We start from the raw sequence: 26,407 nt of genomic DNA on the forward strand, positions 1-26,407 counted from the left end.
TTCTATACTTAGCAAAGTACCAACAATATCTTAGATAAATTTTGATGGCGTCCGTAGTCATTCTTAAATTATACGCCTAATGATAAGTGGTCAGTCATCCATAGAAATACATCGTATACAATTTTAACCATTTTTTCCGTCAATACGTTCCTATACACAAGCTCATTCAGTCACCAAATCGGAACACAAAACAAGTGCTTGGTGGTAAGATGTATGGTAAGGTAGCCAGGTGATCTTGAACATAGTCCTACCATCAAGTTTCCTTCATCATCAGTTTTCCTTATGTTATGTTCCCTAGCTTCCTTATTGATAAGGCGTTGAAGTATTCTATACAATACATACTTATTGGAAACCATCGCCATACATCCACATGACACTGGTACAACATTACTAACACTTACAGTCAATTTCCAATAAGCCAATAAATTGTTGAGTTAATCGCTTATTAGTTTGGGCGAGTTCATAATACTAATGCTTTATAAGGTTTCCTAAACCTCAATGTTAATGAATAAATCACTTATCAAGCAGCTCCACCTCTCACTTTTTATTTAAAGACAAAGAATCCTCTTGTAAACACTTCACTGTACTATTTCTACTAAAGAATCTTAACATTTACGTTTCAAAGAAAATAAAAATTAAATCGTATTCCATTTCTCGAACTTAACGATATAGTTAAAAATATATAAAAACATAAATTGACGTCTTAACATTGAAACGACTAACATGTGCGTGCGCTTATTATAAATAATTGCTTCTGTGCTATCTGTATTAGATATTAAACGATGAACAAAAATATACCGACAGGCCCAAAACGTTTGGGCGTGACGGTTTTTAGTTAGCAGGTAGCTATTAGGGGTTATGATAAAAAACGTTTACAAGTCAATGTGCTTAAGTATAGCTGTTGATTTAATAATTATATTAATCTTACGAAAAGTTGTGTAAGTAAAGTAACAGCATATAAATTTCCCACTACTGGGCTAAGGCTAAGGCATCCATTAACGAGGTTTTGGAACATATTCTACCACGCTGTTCCAATGCAGGTCGGTGGAATGCACGATGTTGATGATCATCATGATGTTTTCCTTCACCACCGAGCATCAGATGAATAATAAACACAAATTAAGCACATATATCGTAGTTATTGCCGGGGTTTGAACCCGTAAACATCGGTTAAGATGCACGCGTTCTAATGCCGTCTCGACTCATAGAATAAGTTGTGTAATCAAACCAATTATAAATAGACATTATTGATATGAGTATATGTAAATGTATACTCGCGGAACGAAATATATCGCAAGTATTTTAATTGTTTTGTGAATTGTTAGTCTTAAAAATAATAACAGTTATTACGACGATAAGTTAATCGTAGTTTCCTACGAGGCGTCCTTAAATGAAATACAAGGGTTTCTTAAATCACTCTACGAAGTCACTATCACTAATTTATTAGACTTATATCTCACATACTCTATTTAAGTTAGTCTTCAAATTTATAATATATTTTGTAGAATCTTGAGGTTTTACTTGTCTTGAAGAAGTTATGAGAACATCTTGTTATATATTATGTAATAGTATTTTTTATTTAATTTATTTTTAGGTTTATGTAAAAGATTATACCATACTCAAACTCAAATATCTTTATTCAATATAGAAGCATTACACTTTCTTATTGATGGTCAATTGAAACACTACCACCGGTTCGGAAAGAAAATACCCTGACCTGAGAAGAACCGGCGAAAGAAACTCAGCGGGTTTTTTTTTTTTTTTTTTGTTTGTATTAAATGCAATTCACAAACGATCGAAACACTTATGATATTTACTGTAAGATAAGTGTATTTATTTTCTATAACAAAATGTATACAGTTTTCTATTAATAGAAAACACTTAAAATTAATTCAGTTGTTGAAATCCATATTGGTCAGGCTATTTTGGTACAAAGATTAAGTGGTTTCGATAACCAACAAGCGTGTTGTTTCAGTATTATTTTTTGACTCCAAATAAAATTAACAATATATAATATACTTACGTAGTTTGTGCTTATACGACTCCGAATGAACTTATATTTTAACATGAGTTTAAAGATAAATGTTAGTCTTTAATGCATTATGCCAAAAACAAAAACAGATATATTTTACAGATGAACAAATACATAATATAAAACAAAGTCGCTTTCTCTGTCCCTATGTCCCTATATATGCTTAGGGACAGAGAAAGCGACTTTGTTTTATACTATGTATTGGTTTATATAATATATCTGTTTTTGTCCCTATATATGCTTAAGTCTTTAGAAGGTTTTTGTATATAATACATAGACAATATAGTACAAAACAATGATAATTTTGAAGTTTCTAATATGATGTCGTTAATAAACAAATTCTGTAGTAAATTTAGTATCAGCATTGCACCCGCGCGAAGCCGGGGCGTCTCGCTAGTTTATTATAATTATTAAATGCTCTGCACCCACGAGTCGCATGTTTTTAAAGTAGTTTCGTAAATCCAGAGAATATCACGTTCAACGAAACAAACATTCTTTTCAGCTGTATGATGTGATATGATAGTCAACCAGCCAAATATTGCAATTGAAAATTGTTTTATAAAATAAAAAAACTTAAATAACTGCTTATGTATGTTTTACTGATGGGCTAAAACCTCCTTTCTATTCAGTCAGTTTTCATTTGAAGCCCATTCTACATCGATGATTCAACACATAATATATCGGTTACAAGAATACAATGTAATATATACAAATTAAGCATAACTAATCATTAGTGCCAATTATTTAGTAATGAATATTAATATTAATTAAGTTTTCGATGATTTTTTTTACATTGTATGGTGTTTGCAAATCTAATTTAAATTTATTTTATTTCCAGGTAATCTTTGAAGGTAGACATACTGAGTGAACTACACGTAAGTAAAAAGTCATAGGAACTAGACACAATTACATTCATCAACCTTATGAACTAGACACAACTATACAGATTAATCTGTAAAAATATGAAGTAAATTTTATGTAAATTCTACAGAAAGATATGCAATAAAAAAAACTAAACAAAAAATAGAAACTCTTGCCCACCAGCAAGACATATAGAGCATTCCACTCCACATATTATATTTAATAGATTTTAAGCTATTAATAGGTGATGTTGGGCAGTCAGTTTAAATAAATATTTATTATTATTTACCAAAATAATGTTAGAAGCTCGTTACATAGGTACTGTTTTATAAATAGAATTATAATCGAATTGCATAAGTAATAGAAGCAAAACGTCAGTCAAGTTGACTACCATACTGAAATCTAGCGACTAAATAAAATACACAAGTTATTTTTCGCGTACACATTTGCATTTTGCATGTGACGTCTTTGAGCGGACGTCGCGCGGGCAAATGTGGCAGCGCCAGGAGTTGCCATTAAAGATATTTTTATTTCTAATTTTTACACGTTATAGATTGAAAATTGAGTTCGAATATTTTTTAAAATGTAATTATGATTGGAATTATTTGTAATACGTATTATAAGTAGAGAATAAATTTGGATTTTTTTAATAAAGACTATTTACTTACTTCTTCTTCTTAATACATGGACTATATACCTATATAAGGTATATAGGTGTTATAATCGATCTACGTGATTATGAAATTTATTAATTATAATATTACAAATTAATTATTTTGTAATCAAACGTAAAATTTTGATTGGAGAGGTATCGGTTAACTAATCATAGATATTTTTAAATTTATTATAAAATTTATAGTTGAACGGTATTCGTTGCCGAATAAAAATCAACACAAGAAAACCATTGTAAAATTTTGAGGTATACCTATTTGTTACTTAAGTATTTCCTATACAAATCACAACATTTTAATCTTAAGTACATTAGTGACGAACAAAAACGGTTAAAGAAAAGAGGTTTTACTGTCAAAAGGTAAACGGTTATCTTGATGATATTCGATACGATACGAATTAAACAATATGACGCTATAAGACGAACCAGTCGGCACCATTGTGATTAATATTTTTTAGTCATTTAATTATAAAGCACTTTTAATAGATACTATATATTTGGCTTAATATGGTATAATATTATATTTATAGCTTTACAGTTACTTGTATAAATAATGAAATATACCAATAATCGAATAGTAAGTAATTAAATATTCATAATATGCTTTGCGATTTCGAATATCGTCGGAAGCGTTCAAACCTCATCGATTCTTCTAATCAGATTAAACTAGAGCGATTGTCATCCCTGACGTAGACATCCTCGGGGGATTCACCCTTCATTGCCCAGAATTAAGTTATTGTCAAGTTTATTGCACTAATGCGGGGTTAGCGCTACTCATGTGTAATGTAAGGTTGGATGGTTGATGGGCCCAACGTTTGCCCAAATTTAGGACATTTTTGCTAATACTTGTTTAATTAGAAATAATATTGACTCTATTTAAACATTTGGAATATTAAATGATATTCTTGAGTACATAAACAAGGCTAGAATTTTATAGTATTTGTGTTAACAAATCGTGCATACTATCGATTAGAAATTTTGCAAAGATATTAATGGCATATTATTTAATACAATATTATATTAAGATGATAAAAAAGCATGGAGTTAATCTTACAAAACTGTTAAATTATCAGTGTTTTTTAACAAATTGTCCTTGTAATATATACAAAAACATTCCTTCCGAAACACTCTATATATTAAAAAAAAAACCACATCAATAGCGTAGTTTTAAAGATTTAGGCGTACAAAGGGACATGGGGACAGAGAAAGCGACTTTGGTCCTCTCGGTAGAATCTACGTTCCAAACTGACGGTAGCTTTACTTTATAGTTTGTTAAATATCGATCCAATAATACTTGTAAAAGCCTAATTGAATAAAGTCTATTTTGATTTTGAGTATGATACTAGGCAAAATTTAAAATGAAATCTTTAAAAATACTGGAAATAAAATAAATTATTACGAAAATATCCTATCGATAACAACAATGTGTCGAGAAAAATAACAATACTCGTACCCCGACTTTAAAGTAAACAGTATCATGAATATCTTTGCATCCTCTTATCAGTTTTTCGTGATGAATGCTCTCGTTCCGGGAGATTAGACCACAAATTGTGATAAATATCTACAGACCGTCGCCAGTCTGACGGATATGACGCATTGTATATCGGATGCGGTTAATGGAGAACGCACAATAGGGACTTTTCATCATTCAAAAGCTTAAAGTGTATACTAACCTTTACGATATATGTAAATTATTTTTATCAATTCATCAAACTTTCTGTAATTTCGAGTGTCACCTTTTCATATGAAATGTAAATATCACAAACGCAACCAGCGAATATATATATATGTATATACTTTTGTACTTTCTTATCTACAATGTGCACTCAACGTAAACGGTTACTTATATTAGCTTTTAAGACTGCTGATCCCGAAACCCCGGAACTGGAGAAATACCCAGGAAAGTGTACAGTCTTGTGCCTCCTTCACCTCGCTGGTCCTACGCCTGAACAATTCCCGATCATACTCGTAACATTTCATAATAATTATATCACGTGCAGTCGGTTAGTCTCCCTAGGGAATGGACCGTGGCCATAATCGGTCAGGAAGATAACATAATCATGTGGAATAACTGATGAAATTATTTTGTGTTATAATTGAATACCGGAAAATAGGGTTTGCCAAAAAACACGAAATAAAAAAAAATATTTAGTCAAAGTATCTGCCCTTACGTTCAGGAATTCCGATCAACTTGCTCAGCGAACACGGCTTTAAGGGGTCCGATTATCTCATGATTTTTAGGATGATTTTGGACTTCAAAATTATTTCTAGCTTATACTTTCATCGTTGAACAAAAAAGATAGTACCACCACCAAATAAAATAAAAAATATGTAAAATCAAAAATCAAAATAAACTTTATTCAAGTAGGCTTATACAAGCACTTTTGAATCGTCATTTTACAATTAAGTGAAGCTATCACCGGTTCGGAAAGTAGATTCTACCGAGAAGAACCGGCAAGAAACTCAGTAGTTACTCTTTTTTAAATTAAAAAAAATACAAAGTCGTGTTAGTCAAATACAATTATTTATTTTATTATTGTATCAACAACAACAACAGCCTGTAAATTCCCACTGCTGGGCTAAAGGCCTCCTCTCAATTTGAGGAGAAGGTTTGGAACATATTCCACCACGCTGTTCTAATGCGTGTTGGTGGAATACACATGTGGCAGAATTTCTATAAAAATTGTCACATGCAGGTTTACTCACGATGTTTTCCTTCACAGCTGAGCACGAGATGAATTATAAAGACAAATTAAGCACATGAAACAGCGGTGCTTGCCTGGGTTTGAATCCGCAATCATCGGTTAAGATGCACGCGTTCTAACCACTGAGCCATCTCGACTCTCATTGTATCAAACGACAATTAAATTTATGTACTCTAGTTATTAAAATATTTTTGCATAAAGTTGATTTAAATTCATCTAAAGCAATATTTCGAGAATATGTATCAAAGCGACTCGTAAAGCGATGACGTTGCAAATAAAATCGCGGATCGGGACGAGTTATAGTGGCTTAGCTGAGACTAAGTATGAAAGTTACGTTCCACAGTCGACACTCCTCAACTAAACTGACAAATTTTGTAATGTGTATACAATAAAGATATTCTAATTATTTATTAACATAGGGCAACTTTGAAAATACATATGCACATATGTTATTTAATTATTTCATTTATGACGTTGTTATTTTAATCTCTAGTGTTGTATTTCTATATTATTTTATATTTAAAGTAAAAAAAGTAAATTATTAGCCTGTACATTTCCCACTGCTAAGATAAGGCCTCCTCTTCCATTAAGGAAAGGGTTTCGAACGTATTCCACCACGCTGTTCCAATGCGGGTTGGTGGAATGCACATGTGGCAGAATTTCGATGAAATTAGACACATGCAGGTTTCCTCACGATGTTTTCCTTCACCTCCGAGCATGAGAAGAATTATAAACACAAATTAAGCACATATATATAGTGGTGCTTGCTTGGGTTTGAACCCGCAATCATCGGTTAAGATGCAGGCGTTCTAACCACTGGTCCATCTCAGCTCATTTTATGTTTATATTATAAATATTTCCTATTTTGACAGAACGAAACCTTTGGAAGTTTGAAGTCGTACTTCAACAGACGACTTTTACTAAACTAAGATGTTATGTTCTTTGTATCCATAATCCTCGTTATCTCAAATCTCAATCAAATTTTAAACCATAATCCTTTTTTCGAACACCTGTAGATATGAGGCATCCATACAGTACCCATATAGAATTGCACAAAACAAAAATACCGGTATAAATATCAGTTGAATTAACCTTTACCTAAAGTCAAAATTAAAATTTAAACAGAACTTACAATAGGTTAGAAAAATGCAGACATGATAGTCAATATCCTATACTTCCATCAACGTCCACAAAAACGACGACCATCCACGAATATTGTAAACCAGAGCTCGATTCAAAATATATTGGTACGCGAAGCTTATCTTACAAATTATACTATATCAATAATAGATGTCACCCTCTGATGTACATAAGAGAACAAGTTGAGTGTATCGTAATTTTGTTTTTCAGAATTGAATCTGTTTCTATCATATATTATTAATACATAACTATAATTGGTTGAAAATTTAGCTAGAAACGCATAGCGTTATTTTTCTTCTTATTAATAATCATATCTCCACTGACTGTTGCGTCCGTGTTTCTTGTTTTGCTCGATTAATTGCGAATTTAAATTGTAATACGAATTGTATATTTATGTACGTGTACATAAAATGTACATGTTGTTGTTGTCTTTATTATTACTTTTTACCAAGAGATATAAATGAAAGCTAATCATTAATCTATAATCTATCAATCAATAATATAATAATAAATAATATCTTCAATTAGACATAAAAATAAGCGAATTGTCATTTAGAAAAAATATATTGTTTACTAATTCTCCTGTGTGTTAGGGGTAGTAGGTTTATGTATAAAAAGTAACCTACGTCCTTGCTTGAGGTGAAAGCTTGTGGATACCAAACTTCATCAATCATCGGTTTAATGGTTACACTGTGAAAGCGGAACAGAGCGACATAGTTTCGCATTTATAATATTAGTGTAGATATACCCCCTGTCCTTATTTACACTTGCTGACCCTTTTATAGATATAAAGGAATTGAAATAAAACGATTTCTTAATTTAGGCGGTAGTTGTAAATAATATTTCTTTTGTACTTCAAATAGACAAATGTCACCTCAGTCTACCCGTGGCCACGAAAGCTGTAAAGTGCTCGAAACGTCGGGATGATAAAAATAATTAATATACGCGATTTAAATCCGTTAAAACTAGTTTCATTCCAATGTGTAATAAGCGCGAAAATCTAAGACAACATTACAAAAAGGAATTATTACTCTTTGTAGTACGATATTTAACACTATAATTACAGTCAGATAAAATCAATATCAACATGTCAAAAAGCACTAAGATGGACCGAAAAGTGACATTATATTTACTTGGTGGTAGGGCTTTGTGCAAGCCCGCTTGGGTAGGTACCACCCACTCATCAGATAATCTACCGCTAAACAACAGTACGCAGTATTGTTGTGTTCCGGTTTGAAGGGTGAGTAAGGCAGTGTAACTACAGGCACAAGGGACATAACATCTTAATGCCGGTCCGCCAACCTTTGGCATAAAAAAAATATATCGCGTTAAATATATTCTCGGTATATTTAGCTTATATAGTCTTTACTATAGTCTCTTCTAAAACATCTCCGCTATAGCAATTACATAAAAACAGAGAGATAACATCGGATTATAACTTACATACATTGCTTACATATAAACAAGACACTAACTAACCTTTAATTCTAGCTAAGTCTAAATTCTATAGCCTAGTGAGTATAACACACCCAAAATAGTTTCAACTTCAGAGACAATTCAACCCCTTAATCACTCCGACTAAATGTGTCCCCACTGTTTATTTATTAGATTATATTGCTTTGTAATGTTCTTAACACTCCAACGAGGAATCCTAATGCCTCTACCATACGTGGGAGTCGTTTTAATTGTGATAGTGAGGGGTTAAATAAAATAACACATATATTACTTTTATTACAGCAACAAGCTTAGATAACGACGTCTCAATTGAAAAGGAAAATTATCACATTATAAAAGTAAATAATATGGACTAAGACTTATTGTTTGTTTATTGAAGTGTTATTTGACAGACACGTTGAGCTAGTGAAATGTGTCCGATAACAATTAATTAGGTGCCAGGTTCGAATCCCGATTTGGGCTTTTAATAAATATTGGATAAAACGTCAAGTAATTCGCAGTAATAGCGTTGAGTAAGAATGTTCACAGGATGTTTATAAGCTACAGTAGCTGAAATCGCTTAAGGTCAATAGTTTAGTTTTAGTTAAGTTAAAATATATAGGGAGAAGAAGAAACGGTAAACAGGTTCTTTTCAATTCAATTCGAAATACATTTAACAAAAAGGCCAAAAACAATTACTCATGTACCTTTATAACAGTATATAAAAAAAAAACTATTTTACATAATCATCTTAAATCGCTCATCTAAAATCTTTAAGAACTCTTTTATGTCTCGAAATATGTTTTACTGGACATTTATAAATAAACACAACCCTTTCAAACACGTCGTAAATCAAAATCTAAACGAACGCAGACTTTTCAACAATGAGTCAATATCTGTCTTCGGTATTCGGTAAAACGCAGTAAAACCGAGCGATGACTGACGAGCAGATAAGATCGGAATAATTTTTGAAGAACACATTAACTTTTTGTCTCCTATCTCCGAAGTTGGTGTCCCCTTTTGTGGCTTTATTGTTTTCTCTTTTTAACTCCGTGTGTAGTCCGTATTAATCATTCCCTAATGTGGAACTATTTTTGTCGTAACGCCCTTATCGCAACACCACAAGACAATTCGGTTGATTGTAGAGTAAGACATTATTTTATTCGTGTCATTTTACATCTAATCTAAAACAGCGCTGAAAGTATTATTAAATTGCGCTGTGTTTTAAATTCAATTAGAGCATAATGCTCTTTGTAGTGGTAAAATAACCCACTCCCTTTGAGTTAACATATCGTATGTTTTAATCGAGCGCTCCTAACCGGAAAGCGAACCGCGAAACATTGCACAAGATACAAACTTTACTCAAACATACAAAGTGAAGTGCAATAAAAAACGCAACAAACAACAACAAACGCGGCGAGTGTTATTCGCGTGTTATTATTAGCTGCAGTACGCATAAACAAGGTTACTGAGAAACATCGCCCCGGGCATATCGATGCGTCGACGGCCCGCGCTTTTAAAAAGCTAACCCGTCCCATAAGAAAGGGACGGCGCAGAGCACGTGGGAAGTGGATTCCGAACGCACGCATCCTTTCCCTCCCCACCACAACCCGCCGGCTGGAGCGCCGCGCGCACTTCAGTCGCGCGCCGACCGTCGCAACGGTAACACGTCCTGGAAAACCTGTGCCGGTGCCCATGCACCCGCCCTGACGTTGTGGAGTGAACGAGTTAGAACATCGCTGTGATTTGTTTTCAGTGCTACAACCATAAGTGATTGTGAACGTGACAAATAAAAAAATTGTGTGTTAAGTGCACTATGCGGTTGCATACGTTATGAATGGTCTGGACCGCTGCTTCTTCGATCAACGTAAGTGTTACGGTTTGTTAGCGAAATTGTGCAGTAATTACGAATATATCGCACTGCGGCTGCTGCAACCTATATCTAGATTTTCCGAAACGTTAGAATGGATTGAGAGATTTTGAACTTGTTTTTCATTCATAAACTCTCATGAATCTAAGGTATATTAGGTTATGTTATGAACTATTTTCGAAACTTTAATTATTAAAATAATATTAATTATATTTAAAAGGCAAGAAAAAGCATATTTTAACTATTTTAAGCTTTTTTTATATTATTTTCAGTAATTGAAGAATAATTTACTTAATAATTAATTACGAAAGCTATTTTACAGTATTATCCTTTACGTATGAGGAACGATTGTGAAACTTGAAACATTGAAAATCTAATAAGAAATAAAAATATTTTGTACGAAATTTATAATAAATTTCTTAAAAGTGTAAAAGCGGTACTCCTCGGAACAAAAAAGTAATTAAAAACAATTAAACATGCTTAGAGTAATGATACAAACAAACAAACGCTGTTTAAAAGCAGCGTCGTAACAGAAACATTTGTATCAGTTTAAGATAAGCACGTTACGGCTAATGAGCAACTACAGTGACTACTTTATTTTATTTTCTCAAGATAACTTAAAAGTAACAAGAATGATGTTACGATCGAACAAATTGATGATGATTTCGTTCAATTAAGCTGATAAAGGGCTAGACGAAATCGCCACGATTTGTTCGACGCTAAGACTATTTGAAAATTACGAAGAATCTTACGTCTGATTCGTTGAAATAAATTACACCATTTTTAAAGATAAGGATTAGATAGAATAAAAAGCTATTAATAAATAGCTTTCGTAAGTGAATGATGAATATTTGTACGTATTTACTTTTATAGTCTACATCGCTTAATTGTATTATTGTAAGAATAGGTCCACAAAATCAAGCGATTGTTTGTTTGTGATTATCTACTTTCTTAATTACTTTGTCTTCATATATGTAAATCATTATAGCCCTAAGTAGTATCTTTACAACTAAACTCGACTACATCTACTTAAATTTTCACTTCAAACAAATATGGAAGTACTAATCTTCTAAAGACACGACTAAATCTCGTCCCATTTAAATTTGTTACACAATAATTTATGAGAAAGTTTAACCAAAGAGGGTTTTGAAGAAAATATAATTTGTTTCGAAAGCAAAGATCTTATTTAATAAATTTCTATAACATCTCATGTTTCCGCGTGGCGTAGAATTAAGGATATTTTAAAGTAAATAGAAATGTATAGTTTTAAATTAATTAGAAACGAAAAACAAAGTAATTAGTTGAATGGTTTATGCATCATTATAAAAATACACTAGAGCTTAAAACTGTTATATTATGGAAATTTATCCATTAGTAAACAATTGGTTCCTTTTATTTCGTAATTCTCATCAAAAAATGAGTCATAGATGTATATAATGAATCTTTATTGTTCGGTAATACTTATTGTTTTTTTCCTCTTCTACAAATCACACGCTGCCTTTAGTTTATTTCTCATATTAGCTTATTTAAACATTCAATTTTTATTTCAAATAATTTTAGAAACTATTAATTCATTTATCGTAACCAAAACTAATCAATAATGATTCTCAAACTCATTAAAAATCTTTATTCAATATGAAAGCAATTCTCTTACTTATTGATAGTCAAATTAAAAACAAAATAACTTCAAACTTTCAATATTACTTTCGCTGCTATCTATATCAGTTCAAATATTTAAAATCCATCCTACACAAATAAATACTTGAAATCATATTTCATTCAAATAACAGCGAGGAGCAAAAAAATTTTGTTTGTCCATTCAGATGGATAGCCAATAAAGAAAACAAATTACACAAAGTTGTACCAACACCTTCTGACAAACATAGTTTAGTGACGCAAATAGTAAAAAAATGTATTGATATAGGCTAACCGCAAGACCACACATGCGATACCGTGACTGCAGCTCTATCGAGCACGCACGATGCTATTATGAGTTTACTATCAAACCCGGTTCCGCCCTTTTCTATTCACTTTTTAAGTCATTTACATCTCCTATTCTTATACGTTCATTTTTGAAAAACTTACAAGTTAATAAAGACTTCGATGTTAAAATAGTTTTATTTTGGTCTTTCGTTCTTCAATTTTTATAATTTGTTTAACATAGCCCAAAAACCAACACCATACTCCTTATAAAATTTCATGTGTGATCCATGACAAACACATGACAAATTGTGCCAATAACGGTCTGATTTTATGATTTTGATTTATGACTGACGTTTTATGATTATTCATATTTAATATAACTTGCATTAAAAATAATGTAGAAAGGTCGTTTTTAATATAAGGTACGTAATAAGTTTTACCTTACTAGGTATTGTTTGTATCTTGACAGCAAAATGCAGTGTCACGTCGTATTGCATTCTGGTTTAAATGAGATTCATCTTTATCGATTACATTATCTGCTACCGGCGAAGGAAATTTGTTTATGCTTAAATTTACATTTGTATTAGATTTCTAACCAAATTGAATAGAATATTGTTCTATTTTATCTTCTTTAAATATAACTTTGAATATGTTTACTTGCTTATAAATGAATATTATCGCGCTCGTAAGATCGATCTTTACAAAATTTAGTTGTACACAAAACGTTCCAAATGATTAATGTTATGTTTCAACAGTAAATCAAAGTTATTGAATTTAGAAACACAATTCACACGCGGAGTTATTTCAAATGGGTGTTTGTGGGGTGGTATGTTTTACTTACCGACTGCAGTCGACCTGCACGGAATCTTAACTATATCCCTTAAAGTTTCCGGTTAATTTAACCCGAGGTCGACACATGCATCCAAACGGCACTCAGAACAAAACTCCCACGTGTGTATTTAACAAACAATTCTCAGAACATCATTTCGTCATACAAAAACAATCCCTAATTGCGTACACCATTACGACAGTCTACATCTGTAATTATTACACAAATTCGAACCTTTAATCTGTAATCATGTCTAGAAGACACAATGGGTGACCAGAAATAATTATATTCATTCATATCAACACAAACTTGCATTGAATGTCAAACATCATCTACAATATTAATGGATCGTTGATTAAATTATTTCTGATACAGCGTTATATGACTCAGATATTGATAAATATATTGAGCTTATAATAAATGATGTATAACTCTAGAATGCTACTAATACTAATTTTATAACATATAAAAAAAAGTAATGGTAAGTTAGACGATTAAACTCAATATGACATAAAAACACAATATCTCCCTTGTTTGATGGTCCGGAGTAATCGTAAAGCCGATACAAATTGGTTTTAAAGGACCCCGGTTGTTGTATTGCTTTTTGTGAAGTTTATTATGATGCTCGGAGGCAATTGATGGCAGTCAATCTTGCGAAATATCTCTATACAGGTTATGTGTCAATTTTAATGTATACTTAACAACGCCGTGTTTCTCAATAATTTTATAAATAATCAAATATGACTCGGGTAATATTGCAAGATTGTAAAAACTACATGTAATCGACTACGATGTCAACAAAATCAAAAATTGTATATCATTACATAGTATGAAACGAAGTCGCTTACCGCTGTCTGTCCCTATGTATGTTTAAATCTTTAAGATTATGCAATGGATTTTGATACGTTTTTTTAATAGATAGTTTATGTTATGATACGTAGACGATATAGTTAAGTTACACTGATAATTATATAAGTTTCTAATGTGATGTTGAAAATAAACAAATTCTGTCTTTTATTTAGTATCACTATTGCACCCGTGAAAAACCGGGGCGAGTCGCTAGTAAAATGATAAAGGTTAAATGAAGTATTACAACTAATGGTAATAGACACTTTATTACAACCATTGTGAATAGACTCATGTTAATCAGTCTATGATAGTTTCATAATAAACATCAACAAAGCCTATAACAGATTAACAAAAGACTAATTTGATAGTGTACGTGCTGCTCATATTCGGTAATTACGAATCTGATAGTGAATGCGATAGTTTGGCAGCGAGTGGTAGCCATCTGTCGGTTTACTGCGAAATTGGGTTAAGCATTAATCATTCTGCTAATGATACCGATTCATATTTGTCGCACCCTGAGAAAAGCAGTTCACTGCTATTTTTTTTTTGCTTCAGTATGTATTTCTATTATACTAGCTTGATTAACTATTAAAGCATTATTTAATTATTCGTGAATTTCCTTGTATTATTGTATAACGTCGCGTTTTTCCGAACTCGAATTCAAAATCGATTTATTATTTGAAATATATTATGAAAACAACAAGCTTTTAGTATTTCTTAACGATTTAGCCAATTATCAAAATATTTGATTATTAAAGTATCCTAAAATTGAACATTTAAATTTATATAAATGTGATTGAAGCCTCCATCAAGATTGAATTACGATAGTTGATTATGCCAATTCGATATTTTCATTTCAGATTATTTGCTTATTTTTCTTTTATGTAACATCCAAAATATGGTAAATCTGGGTTACACCTCTCATTGTGGGCCACATCTGCACCAATGAATAAATGAATTCCTTATAAGGTGTCGGCACTATTTTTCAATTTTCTACCACAATACACTCGGAATGGATAACACTCATTACCATATATTGAGAGGCTTATGTTAGTATGATATTGATTGACGAGCCAGCCTGTTTGGTTTTATTTGTTGTGTAATGGGATTTGGACAACTGGCACGAAAGACGTAACTTCAGCAGGTAACTGATAACCATAAATTAAAGAATAAATGTAAACGAATGATGAAATATATTAAAATGATATTAAATTGTCACAAATAGAATATATTTTTGAATATTAAACGTAACAGGAGATTTTTGATACCGTTTTTTTATTGAAATGAATGTATCCGTTAGTTGTAACTTTTCTGAATACATCTTGATGTCTTTAGTTTGTTATAACGTACGCTTCCTTTGTTGATTATGCTCGGATGCAAGAAATGATAGGTTAGAATGAATTACAAATGATACAAGATACAATGAATGGGAATCAATTGGTCACGCCGACTATCTCAATTTTGCTACATGTAGCGCCATCTATTGTCACATAATGTCACTAGAGTTATTTCGTTAGTTTTAAATTTTTATTTATTCTGATATATTTCATTTTAAAATATTGTTTTATTTAATTCCTAAAGAAGTTTAATTGCATTTTATTAATAAATAAAGTCCAATTTTTTTTTAATTGGTTCAAAATTAGACAAATTATCTCATGACATAGATTATGTAATCTGGCTTTAGATAAAGAAATAAATTCAATTTTATCTTAAAATGTGCCCACGTCGTAAATTCAAGACCAACCAAATCACAAGATTGAGTGATAAATGGAGGGGCATGGATATCAATTTTGTGGACAGTAACCCTTGATTGATGTCCTATTTGGTCCCATACCTTTATCTTTGAATAAACCTCTGATAAAAGGGGTGATAAGCAAATAACAGCATTATTTTTAAATAAGCCCCTCCTTGGCCTCTGGTAAGGTCAGTGACAAAATTAATATTCGACGTTGATAGTAATTTGTTTTAGAGAATATATTAAATGACTGATGAAGCATTACCTATAAGTAAAGCGTAGAAGTCGAATGTGATACAATCTCTTTGATATCAATTGCCTTATTTCGTTATTTATTTTTTCTCTTAATTTTCTCACTTCGTCTCCATAATTATTCGAGAAACGTACGATCGTTTGAGAGTTCGTTCTGTAGAAAAAAAATATTCACGCCATCAATTTCCCGGAGGACTTTTCGTTTGAGATTAATTCCAACGAAAAAAGTAAAATACATTTGAGATTGTTTACATACGCTTTCACGAAATAGGCGCTTACATATCGCAATCATCGTTTTAGATTACTTAATGTAAACAACTGGTAAATATATGTATCTGACGTTTTACTCTGATATTAAATCTTATTTCAAATTATAATTACCTTTTACAGATCTATGCTTATATTTCAAATGCAAAAGTGTGTCTCTTACACATATTGAAGTAAATTTAATGAAATTTGATAAGAACAAAACTTGAATCTACATATACCTGAACCTACTAATACGTGACTTATACACTACGAAACTATATTTTAAAAAATTATAATTACATAACTCAATATATGTAATAAAATTACTTATATTTAAGGATGTGAAAAAGTTGTCCTTTTACTAACATGTATGTACCTAAATGCATAGTTTTGGAAACAAAATCCGAATACGAACATAACGTCGAGCACAGCTGTGCGATTTCGTGTCCTGCCATCCACATTGTAGAGCCCTGAAATACAATGCATGTACCCCCTTGTAGATGACTTTCTCAAGCGTGTCTCGGGATGGGGAAGGTCATGCATAAATGGATGGAGAGCTCTCTTAATCTCCACTCAGTGACACTATAGATTAGCCGAAACGACGCCTGCCCTGTCAATCAATGTAAGTTAAGGAAATGCTTTGGGGATTTGCATTTGCCGCACAGCACAAAATATGCGAGAGTAATATTTTTCCCGTATACTCCATGACTAGGATTTTTTTATAAATATGGGTATTTTACAGTTTTATAGTGTATTCTGTTCTATTCTTTATAAGAGACTTTAATACAAGAAAATTTCTTGCCGTTTAATAACATTTTAGCTTAAGAACTATCTCTGGTCTTTTAAATTAAACTTTATATGGGCCGTAAACAATAATTTAGTTAAATATATGTAGGTACTTAATGATTACCAATATCTAAAGAAAAAACGAAATAAAACCAGATATTACGTAACCAATATGAAAAGAAAAACATACATAAGGAAAGTTGACAGATACATCATTTCTAAAATCAATGACAGAAATGGTATTTACGAGTATCTCCAACGTTGAAGAATAAATAATAAGCTCGTTCAGTTCCACTCCTTGTTAGTCAAAGGATTATGTAAAGAGCCGTCTTAACGCATCACTTCCAAAAATGGGACCGAATCTGTTGACAGTTACAAATGTAACCACTTCTCCTTCTCATTATTATTCGTATTTAGTACCGCAATGAATGGCAAATGGATTGAGGTTTTCAAAACTTTGAAGGAAAAAAATGCTTTAAACTGTCGAAATGTGTCGACTCGACTTATTCCATCAGAATAGATAATTATAGACCCAATGCTTTTATAGGAAATTAAGATTTGTGTTTCGGAACTACAGTTGTCGGATTAATTTATTTTTGCGTGTTGTGCAGATCCTTTATGATTAGATTCCTAATTTGAATTGCTTAAAAAAAGCACGTACACACATTCCGTTATGTTGAATGATACTACAATATGCTTACTTGTATAAATACCGTATTTAGTTCCACCAATGAAACTAGCGTTCCTTTGATAAAATTCTACTAAATGTGATCTATTGTTGGTTCTGGCGTTGATAAAGAATAATGGTTCCAAAGTTGAAAGAGAGTCACGACCAAAATCTAAACGCATAGTTTGGTTTGCTTGGACTCGCGTGCTTTTGTTCTTTACACAATGATACTTAATGTCGTACACATGTTTTGGGTTCACATTTTTTTTTGTCAACTGACGTTCAGTAGAATGATTTACATCGTTCGTCGTCAAAACTTTGTTTAACTTATATTCATGTTTGGAATTGAAATAATTAATTTATTTTTATTATTTTGTTCGTTTAAAATTAGGATTTAAATTTTTTGTGAAGACATTGTAGATCTAGAATGTGACAGTTCATAAAGAATGCGGAATACCAGTATTTTAGTAGAAAAACAATTAAATAAGCAATACACAAGTTAATTGATACATCCGCTTCTACCTATTTTCTTACTTAATATTTTTAGTCACTTATTAAGCTTATTATTAGTAAACGCATTCATAATAATGTATTTTGTATTTTTGTTATAGACTCGATAAACTTGTCCAATTAAAGACTTTTTGACACAATCTTTATTATTATACATTTCTGTATCATAATTTGGTTTGATAATTAGAAAAAGGGAGTAATATTATAATCGGGTTTACTTTGTGTACAGGGCTTTGTGCAAGCCCGTCTTTGTAGGTACCACTCGTCATCTATTCTACCGTCAAGCAGAAATACTTAGTAATATTGTGTTCCGGTTTGAAGGGTGAGTGAGCCAATCTAACTGTAGACACAAGGGACACAATAACTTATTTCCAAATGTTAGTGACGCATCGGAGATGTAAGGAATGAATAAAATTTCTTTCCATGTCATAGTCTATAGATGAACCAATAGATCACTTACTATCAGATGGCCTATTCACCCGATCTCCCCGTTCGACTACTTATAAAAAAATAACGGTTAAATACAATCATTTTAAAGGAGTTATTTTATTGTATTATTTACAATTTTCGAAAAGTTACTAATCATCTCGAAAATCCCTATCGTTATATAAACCTCCAATCCAGAAGTTGAGAAAAGCGCAATTTGTCACCGAATTACGCACACGTTTTACAAACTTCCACGTTTTGAAAGACAAGGCAACGCTTGATAAGCCATTAGGGATTTGTAAACATAATTTGCTCGTTCTCTACTAACGATAATATTTAAACGTGACGTTAACGAAAATTAGAGAGACATTGTGTAACATATAAATTTGTGTATATTCAATTTAGGAAATTTTAGGAAAAAAAATATTGTATTTTTTCCTAAAATTTGCTACATCGTAACCAATGAAAATCTAACATTTGAGTAAAATTAAATATAAACCATTCTTATTGTTTGTAGATAACAACGTTTACAAAAATTGGCTGAATTGCTTACTTGTTATATTTTGTAACATATTATGTTGTTATTAAAGAGAATCGGTTTAACTGTCGAATTAAATAATGTTTTTGCGGGCGAAAAACAAGTGGCCGGCAGCGTTTTGTCAAAACGGTTGACATATCGCCGTACGTCCAACGATTCTGTAAACCGTGTTAGTGTCCTAGATTTTACCGAAAAAAAATTCCAACCACGAAAAATTTACCGGTCCAAAAATTTCAACCCGAAAACTGTTGTTGAGATAACGTGGCCGACCAAGTTGAAATCGCCTCCAGCGATGCGGTACAATGTACTTTTATTAAAGCAGACTTTAATAATTCAGTATGATAAATTTTAGTTGCTACTGCTTATATATATTGAGTAAGTCAACAAAAGATCTTAAAATTTATGAAATTTCTTTTACGCAAACTGATAATGTATTATAGATATGATTTATGCAAAACTCGGTATCTTCACTGATTCAAACAACTATATAAACTTTTTTAATCGTTTTAAAATTATATGCATGTAGTTTCATATGAATATTATTGACACCATCTCATCGAGACAGTTACATCGTCACATGTGTTTTTGTTCTTTCATTATTTCGAGAGAGGATTAAGCGGTTTCCTCTGCCCGAGATGCATCTGTCGTCTGTCATGTAATGTTCGGATTTTCAACATTAAAAGCTATTTCGAGTTATTATTATTGAAAATCTATCCAGATACAAAATAGCTCGAATCTAAAATATTACATACATTTTTAGGACACAACTGATAAATGGTAAGTCATAGATTAAAGGCAGTTTTTAGAGTGTCTTCAGTTACAAAACGTTAATGTTTTACTACTGGGTAAATTCTTTCTGGTCTAAGAATGTTGATGTAAAGGATTTATTTGACTACATCCGTGGTCGAGTGGTGTGTACACCGGTTTTCATGGGTAGGCCACTCCGAGGTCCCGGATTCGATTCACGACCGAGTCGATGTAGAAAAAGTTCTTTAGTTTTCTTTGTTGTCTTTGGTCTGGGTGTTTGTGGTACCGTCGTTACTCCTGATTTTCCATAACACTGTTTTACCTACTTACATTGGGATCAGAGTAATGTATGTGATGTTGTCTCATATTTATTTATTTATTTATTTATTATTGCTTCTCCCACCACACGAATCTTCTATGAACTAATGGACCATGGTTTCATTTGTGTATATAATTATTCACATCGATAATAAAATAAAGTACCATTGTGACCTTATCTCCGTCGATGCGTAGTTCCTGTTTGTTACACATAGAGAATAGTCTAATACTCAACAATAAAACGTCAAAATGTTATTCAATATCATCATAACTTAGATTGAAACAAGTTTAATTAAAAAACTCCCTGAGCCTTTTATAACACGAACTAGATCGAGAAATCAGAACGAATCCATTAAGTCAATTGTAATATATTGCTTCTAATCAAATTTTTGTTCAATCATTGCTTTAATGTAATTGCATGATACGTCTTCAAGTGTTCTCATCTGATCAAACTTACCGCTTTTATTGAACTACTATTCATAGTACGTTTATTTTACTATATAAACTTACTTATAAAAACGTTCATGTTTTTTTATGCAAATACTTAATCTATGATATCAATATCAATACATGTTTCAGGAGTCAAGATGGCCCAGTGGTTAAAACGCGTGCATCTTAACCAATGATTGCGGGTTCAAACCCAGGCAAGCACCGCTGATTTATGTGCTTAATTTGTCTTTATAATTCATCTCTATCATCACATCACATCACATCGTGCTCAGGGAAGGAAAACATCATGAGGGAACCTATATGTGTCTAATTTCATCGAAATTCTGCCACATGTGCATTCCACCAACCCGCATTGGAACAGCGTGTTGGAATATGTTCCAAACCTTTTCCTCAAAGGGAGAGGAGGCCTTTAGCCCAGCAGTGGCAAATTACAGGCTGTTGTTGTTTGTTGTACATGTTTCAGCAATTTTCGATGGATTTAAAAAAATAAAATAAAAAATATTTGAAGTCATTAATAAATACATACTATTTGATTCAAAAGTAAAGCATTTTTTTTTTTTTTTTTTTTTTAATTTATTTATTTTAAGAGCTTAGTCACCATTTGTGACTATGTCGCTCTGTTAGTTATATTACAATTTTTTCCTTTTTTATTTCCTTAAACTTAAACATTTGTTACATAATTTGTATAATAATTTTGCTTCTTTGCTCCCAGGAAATGCCAAAAAACTTATACAATCTACAATAGTTAGTCTGCTTTTAATATTCGAATAAATATCATGTCTAATTGACTCACTCCGAACACATTCCAGTAAAATATGGTAGATATCTTCAATTACACCACATTCGGTGCAATTGGCGGTTGTTACTTTTTTCATTAAGTATGCAAATGAGTTTAATGGAAGGTGTCCGGAACGAAGTCTTAAAGCCGTAATAAGGTCTTGGCGACTAAGGTCACATTTATCTATCCAGGGTTTATTCCAAGGTTGCGGCTGCATTGTTCTATACCATATGCCTTTTTCTCTTGAGCGTTCATCAAAATATTCTCTCCATAAGTACATACATTTTTCTTTATGCATCCAAATAACATCAGAGAAATATGGGTCCACTGATATTGGTATACCATCCACATTGGCCTGTTTTGCAAGATGGTCCACTATCTCATTGCCAGTTATTCCAATATGTGATGGTATCCACTGAAGAAAAACAGATTTTGCAGTCTTATTTAACTTTTGAATTTGGTCTAGGATAGTATATGCTATTGAAGTACCTCGATAACTGGTAGTGCATTTATGTAAATGTTGAAGAGCACTTTTAGAGTCTGTTAAAATTACAAAATTTTGACATTCAATAGAATCAATATATGACAATGCCTCCGAAATTGCTTGTAATTCAATGAACATTATACAATGGTATTTGCTGAGTTGAAATTTCGCATAGTTTTTAGTTTGTGCATCATACAACGCTCCACCTGAAGTACTTATCTCTTTTGATCCGTCTGTAAATATTTGATAATGATTTTTGTATGTATTGTCAATAAATTGGGTAACTACACTTCTAATATCTGTTAAACTATATTTATTTTTTGGATTTTTTAAAGGCAAAAGGTTACATCTAACAACGTTATTTACTTCAATACTGCTAACCCAAGTTTTTAAAGAGAACATGTCTAGCTGTTTACTACGTTGAACAGGGATCGATTGTAATTCAGCATGGATTGTAATCAGTAAGGGTTTTCGTTTATTTACCCAATAGCTAAGAGTTTCATTTGAGTTAGTAATGTTACAAAGTAGCTCTATAACCTTATTGTTTTCTAAGGATCTTGATTTGAGCCAAAATTTTCCTGCTAAGTATCGCCTACGGATAAATAATGGTTGCAAACAAAGTTCACTCTCCATGACGTGGATAGGAGTAGTTTTAATAAAGCCCCCTATAATTCTCATTGCATGATTTTGTATCGTGTCTAATTTTTTAAGGTTTCTCTTAGCAGCATTGGCATATAAAAAGCAAGCGTAGTCAATTCTACTGCGTATTAACGAAATGTACAAACGTCTTAAGTGTTTAGGGTGAACGCCCCAACCCGAACCGGCTAATACTTTAAAAACATTAAGACATTTTGAAACTTTTTGTACAATTTCATTTATATGTTTACCCCACCGTAATGAGCGATCCAACCACATCCCAAGATATTTTATTGATTCGACATATTGTAATACAGAATTATCCACTTTTAATAATATTTCATTTTGTTTTCTACCTTTCGAAAATAAACAGACCCTAGTCTTTTTTGAAGAAATATGAAGACCTATTTTACTAATTTGTTCATTAAATATATCTAAAGCTTTTTGTAATTGTATTTGTATATAACTAATGTTTTTGTTTGAAGCATATATCACATAATCATCAGCGAACTGGGAGATGTTAATAGAATCAGGATATGCTTCACAAAATACGTGAATCGTAGCTATATTAAATAATAGGGGTGATAAAGGATCACCTTGTGCCAGACCTAAACAAATAGATCTTCTAGAATTATAGTCTTTACCACGAATATTAAGCCAACGGTTGCTAAGAAAGTTCCAGAGGTAGTTGCAAATTTTAAGACCTACACCAAATTTATGGAGAATTTTTAAAAGTACTGAAATGTTCACATTGTTGTATGCGTTATTTATATCGATAAAACACGCAACCGTAGAATCCTGTCTAGCAAAACCGGTCTGTATATGAGTAATTAGGGTACTTAAATTATCGTAGCAAGATTTTGTCTTTCGGAAACCTATCGTATCATTAGAGAATAAACGATTTTTTTCGAAATACCATTCTAATCGTTTGTTAAGGATGGAATGGAAAATTTTGCACAAACAAGATATCAAGGATATAGGGCGGATCGAAGAAGTAAGCTGCAAGTCTCTTCCTGGTTTTGGTATAAGGACGATATCTATGTTACGCCACTGATGAGGGACTATATTTAGTGAAAAGAATTGATTATATAAATAGCACAAAATGAGTTGTCCTTTTTCTGGTAAATTTTTTAACATTGAATATGATATACCATCACATCCAGGGGCTGTGTCGGTCGATTTAATAGCCAATGAAATCTCTTGCATAAGGATAGGAGTTTCCAGACTGCTATTGAGAATATTAAAATAGGGCTTGGGTGGCAGAACATAATCGGGGCTTAAAGATTTTAAAACATCGTGAGTAAGTTGTTCATTGATATAAGACTTAGTAGTTCTATACCCTCTAATCCAACGCATACGTTGCCATAACTCAGTTGAAGAAGAAGATTGATTTAACGACGAACAATATTTTTGCCAACATTTAGAATCAGCTTTTCGAATTATTTTTTGCAATTCAGATATTTTATTTTGTAATATACCGAGGTTGTTTGGTGTAGGGTTTTTTCTAAAGTTAATAAGAGCCAGCCGACGTTCTGCAACTAATTTTGATAATTCACTATTCCAATATGGTTTCGGCGTGAAAGTAAATGTTGGATTTTGATTTATATAACTAACCGGAATATATATATCAGCTGCTTTATTTAGACATGATATAAAAAAGTCGTAAGCCTGTTGAGGGTTTTCTGGCAATCTTAAGTCAGAGAATATGCGTTCAAGATATTCTCGATAAGATGTCCAATTAGCTTTTTTATAATTCCTTTTTTTAAGCGGCTTAAGTATAGAGTGAATTGAAGTTGTCAATTTAATAATAAGGTGATCACTTCCTAATGTCTCATTAGTAACTTTCCAATTAAATTTTACAGACACGTCCGATGACGCTATTGATATATCCGGAGAAGATTCTTGTAGAATACCGTTAACTAGTCTTACACGGGTTGGTGTTGAATCATTTAAAGTTACAAAATTACTATCTAATAAAGCGTTATAGATTTGAATACCTCTTGGATCTATCCTATTAGACCAATTTGTATGATGTCCATTAAAATCTCCCAAAATAAGTGTGTTTTTATCAACTAAAGAAAATAAATGATCCCAATCACTCTGACTAGTTCTCACCGAGGAAGGGCAGTACACTACAATTACATTCTGAATATGTGAACAATTAAAAATTTTAACAAAAATTATTTCAATGCCTAAATTGGGCCTAGAATTTAAGTTTATCCTTTGAGTTTTAACAGACCGGTGAGCCAGAACTGCAACGCCTCCATAACTATCTTGTCTATCCTTTCGATAAATATTATATATTATAAGTATATAGTATATAGTATAATTATAAGTAAAGCATTTGTTTATATATTCCAAACAAAGTTGTACACCAAGACCTAGGAATCTTGGTAAGCTGCTACGAGTGGCCACAAGTCTAGAATCTGGTCTTTATAGCACTCGTTCACGACTAGGATCAGGTATTAAAGGGATGTAGTAGTTGCAAGGTATATTTATGTCATTAACGTTGCGCTCATATTACTTCTGTATAATTGTTAGTAATTATTAAAGATATATTATAGCATAATTGAAGCATTCGAAGCGATATTAATAAAGATTTTTATGTACGTATTTTTGTATTATTTAATATACAGCTTTTAATATTAGGTAAAGGAATAAAAATATCGTTCACATTCTTTGCTTTTTTTGCTTTTAGTAAAAATGTTTATTAATATGATAAACATAACATATACAAATAAATATTGGACAACATCACATACATTACTCTGATCCTAATGCAAGTAGCTAAAGCACTTGTGTTATGGAAAATCAGAAGTAACAAACACCCAGACCCAAGACAACGTAGAAAATTAATGAACTTTTTGTACATCGACTCAGCTGGGAATCGAACCCGGGACCTCGGAGTGCTTTACCCATGAAAACCGGTGTACACGCTATTCGACCAAAGAGGTCGTCGTGATAAGGCTTTAAATGCTAATTAAATATTATTTCTCAAGTATACATTAATTGCTACGTGTGTTAACGGAAAAGTAAGAATAGTTAAATATTTCTCTATACATAGTAGATTATCTCAGAACAAAAGTTAGCACTTGTTCGAAGTCGGGGTAAGTAGCTAGTAGCTTATAAACTGTTAAACCAATAAATAACATACTGATCCACTGCCACCATTTAGTTTTGAATGTTTATAGAAGCAATCCTCGCATGTTGATGAAAATTAAAGCAAAACAAACAATACAATAAGCATAAAAAAACATGTATAAAACCTAACCACGACTAATTAGTAGACATCGTCCACACGTTAATATTTTACTAGTACAATTTCTATATAATGTTCTAACCTGATTATTTGCCAATCGACTACATTATATTTTAATAGCCTTTTATTAGGAGTCTTTATCTGAAACTAAAGAATTTATTTTATAAATTTATAAAATTGAATAGGTAAACATATATATTACGACAAGGTGAGTCTTATTTATAGGCGTAAATATTCCACTAAAATACAGCCATAATTA

General features: G+C 31.9%; 1 protein-coding gene across 3 annotated transcripts in view; it reads left to right on the forward strand.

The window, feature by feature from the left end:
* The first annotated feature begins 10,421 nt into the window (after positions 1-10,421).
* LOC124544488 (teneurin-m) overlaps positions 10,422-26,407 on the forward strand; it is a 230,169-nt gene continuing 214,183 nt past the window's right edge. The window contains exon 1 of one of the 3 annotated variants that reach the window (XM_047123068.1): positions 10,422-10,709. In XM_047123068.1, the coding sequence (XP_046979024.1) occupies positions 10,676-10,709 (34 nt within the window). In that variant the 5' untranslated portion in view covers positions 10,422-10,675. The remainder of the gene's footprint in view (positions 10,710-26,407) is intronic. The other 2 variants (XM_047123069.1, XM_047123072.1) reach the window with 2 other exon arrangements.

This window comes from Vanessa cardui, chromosome 4, assembly GCF_905220365.1.
Source record: "Vanessa cardui chromosome 4, ilVanCard2.1, whole genome shotgun sequence".
Taxonomy (NCBI): domain Eukaryota; kingdom Metazoa; phylum Arthropoda; class Insecta; order Lepidoptera; family Nymphalidae; genus Vanessa; species Vanessa cardui.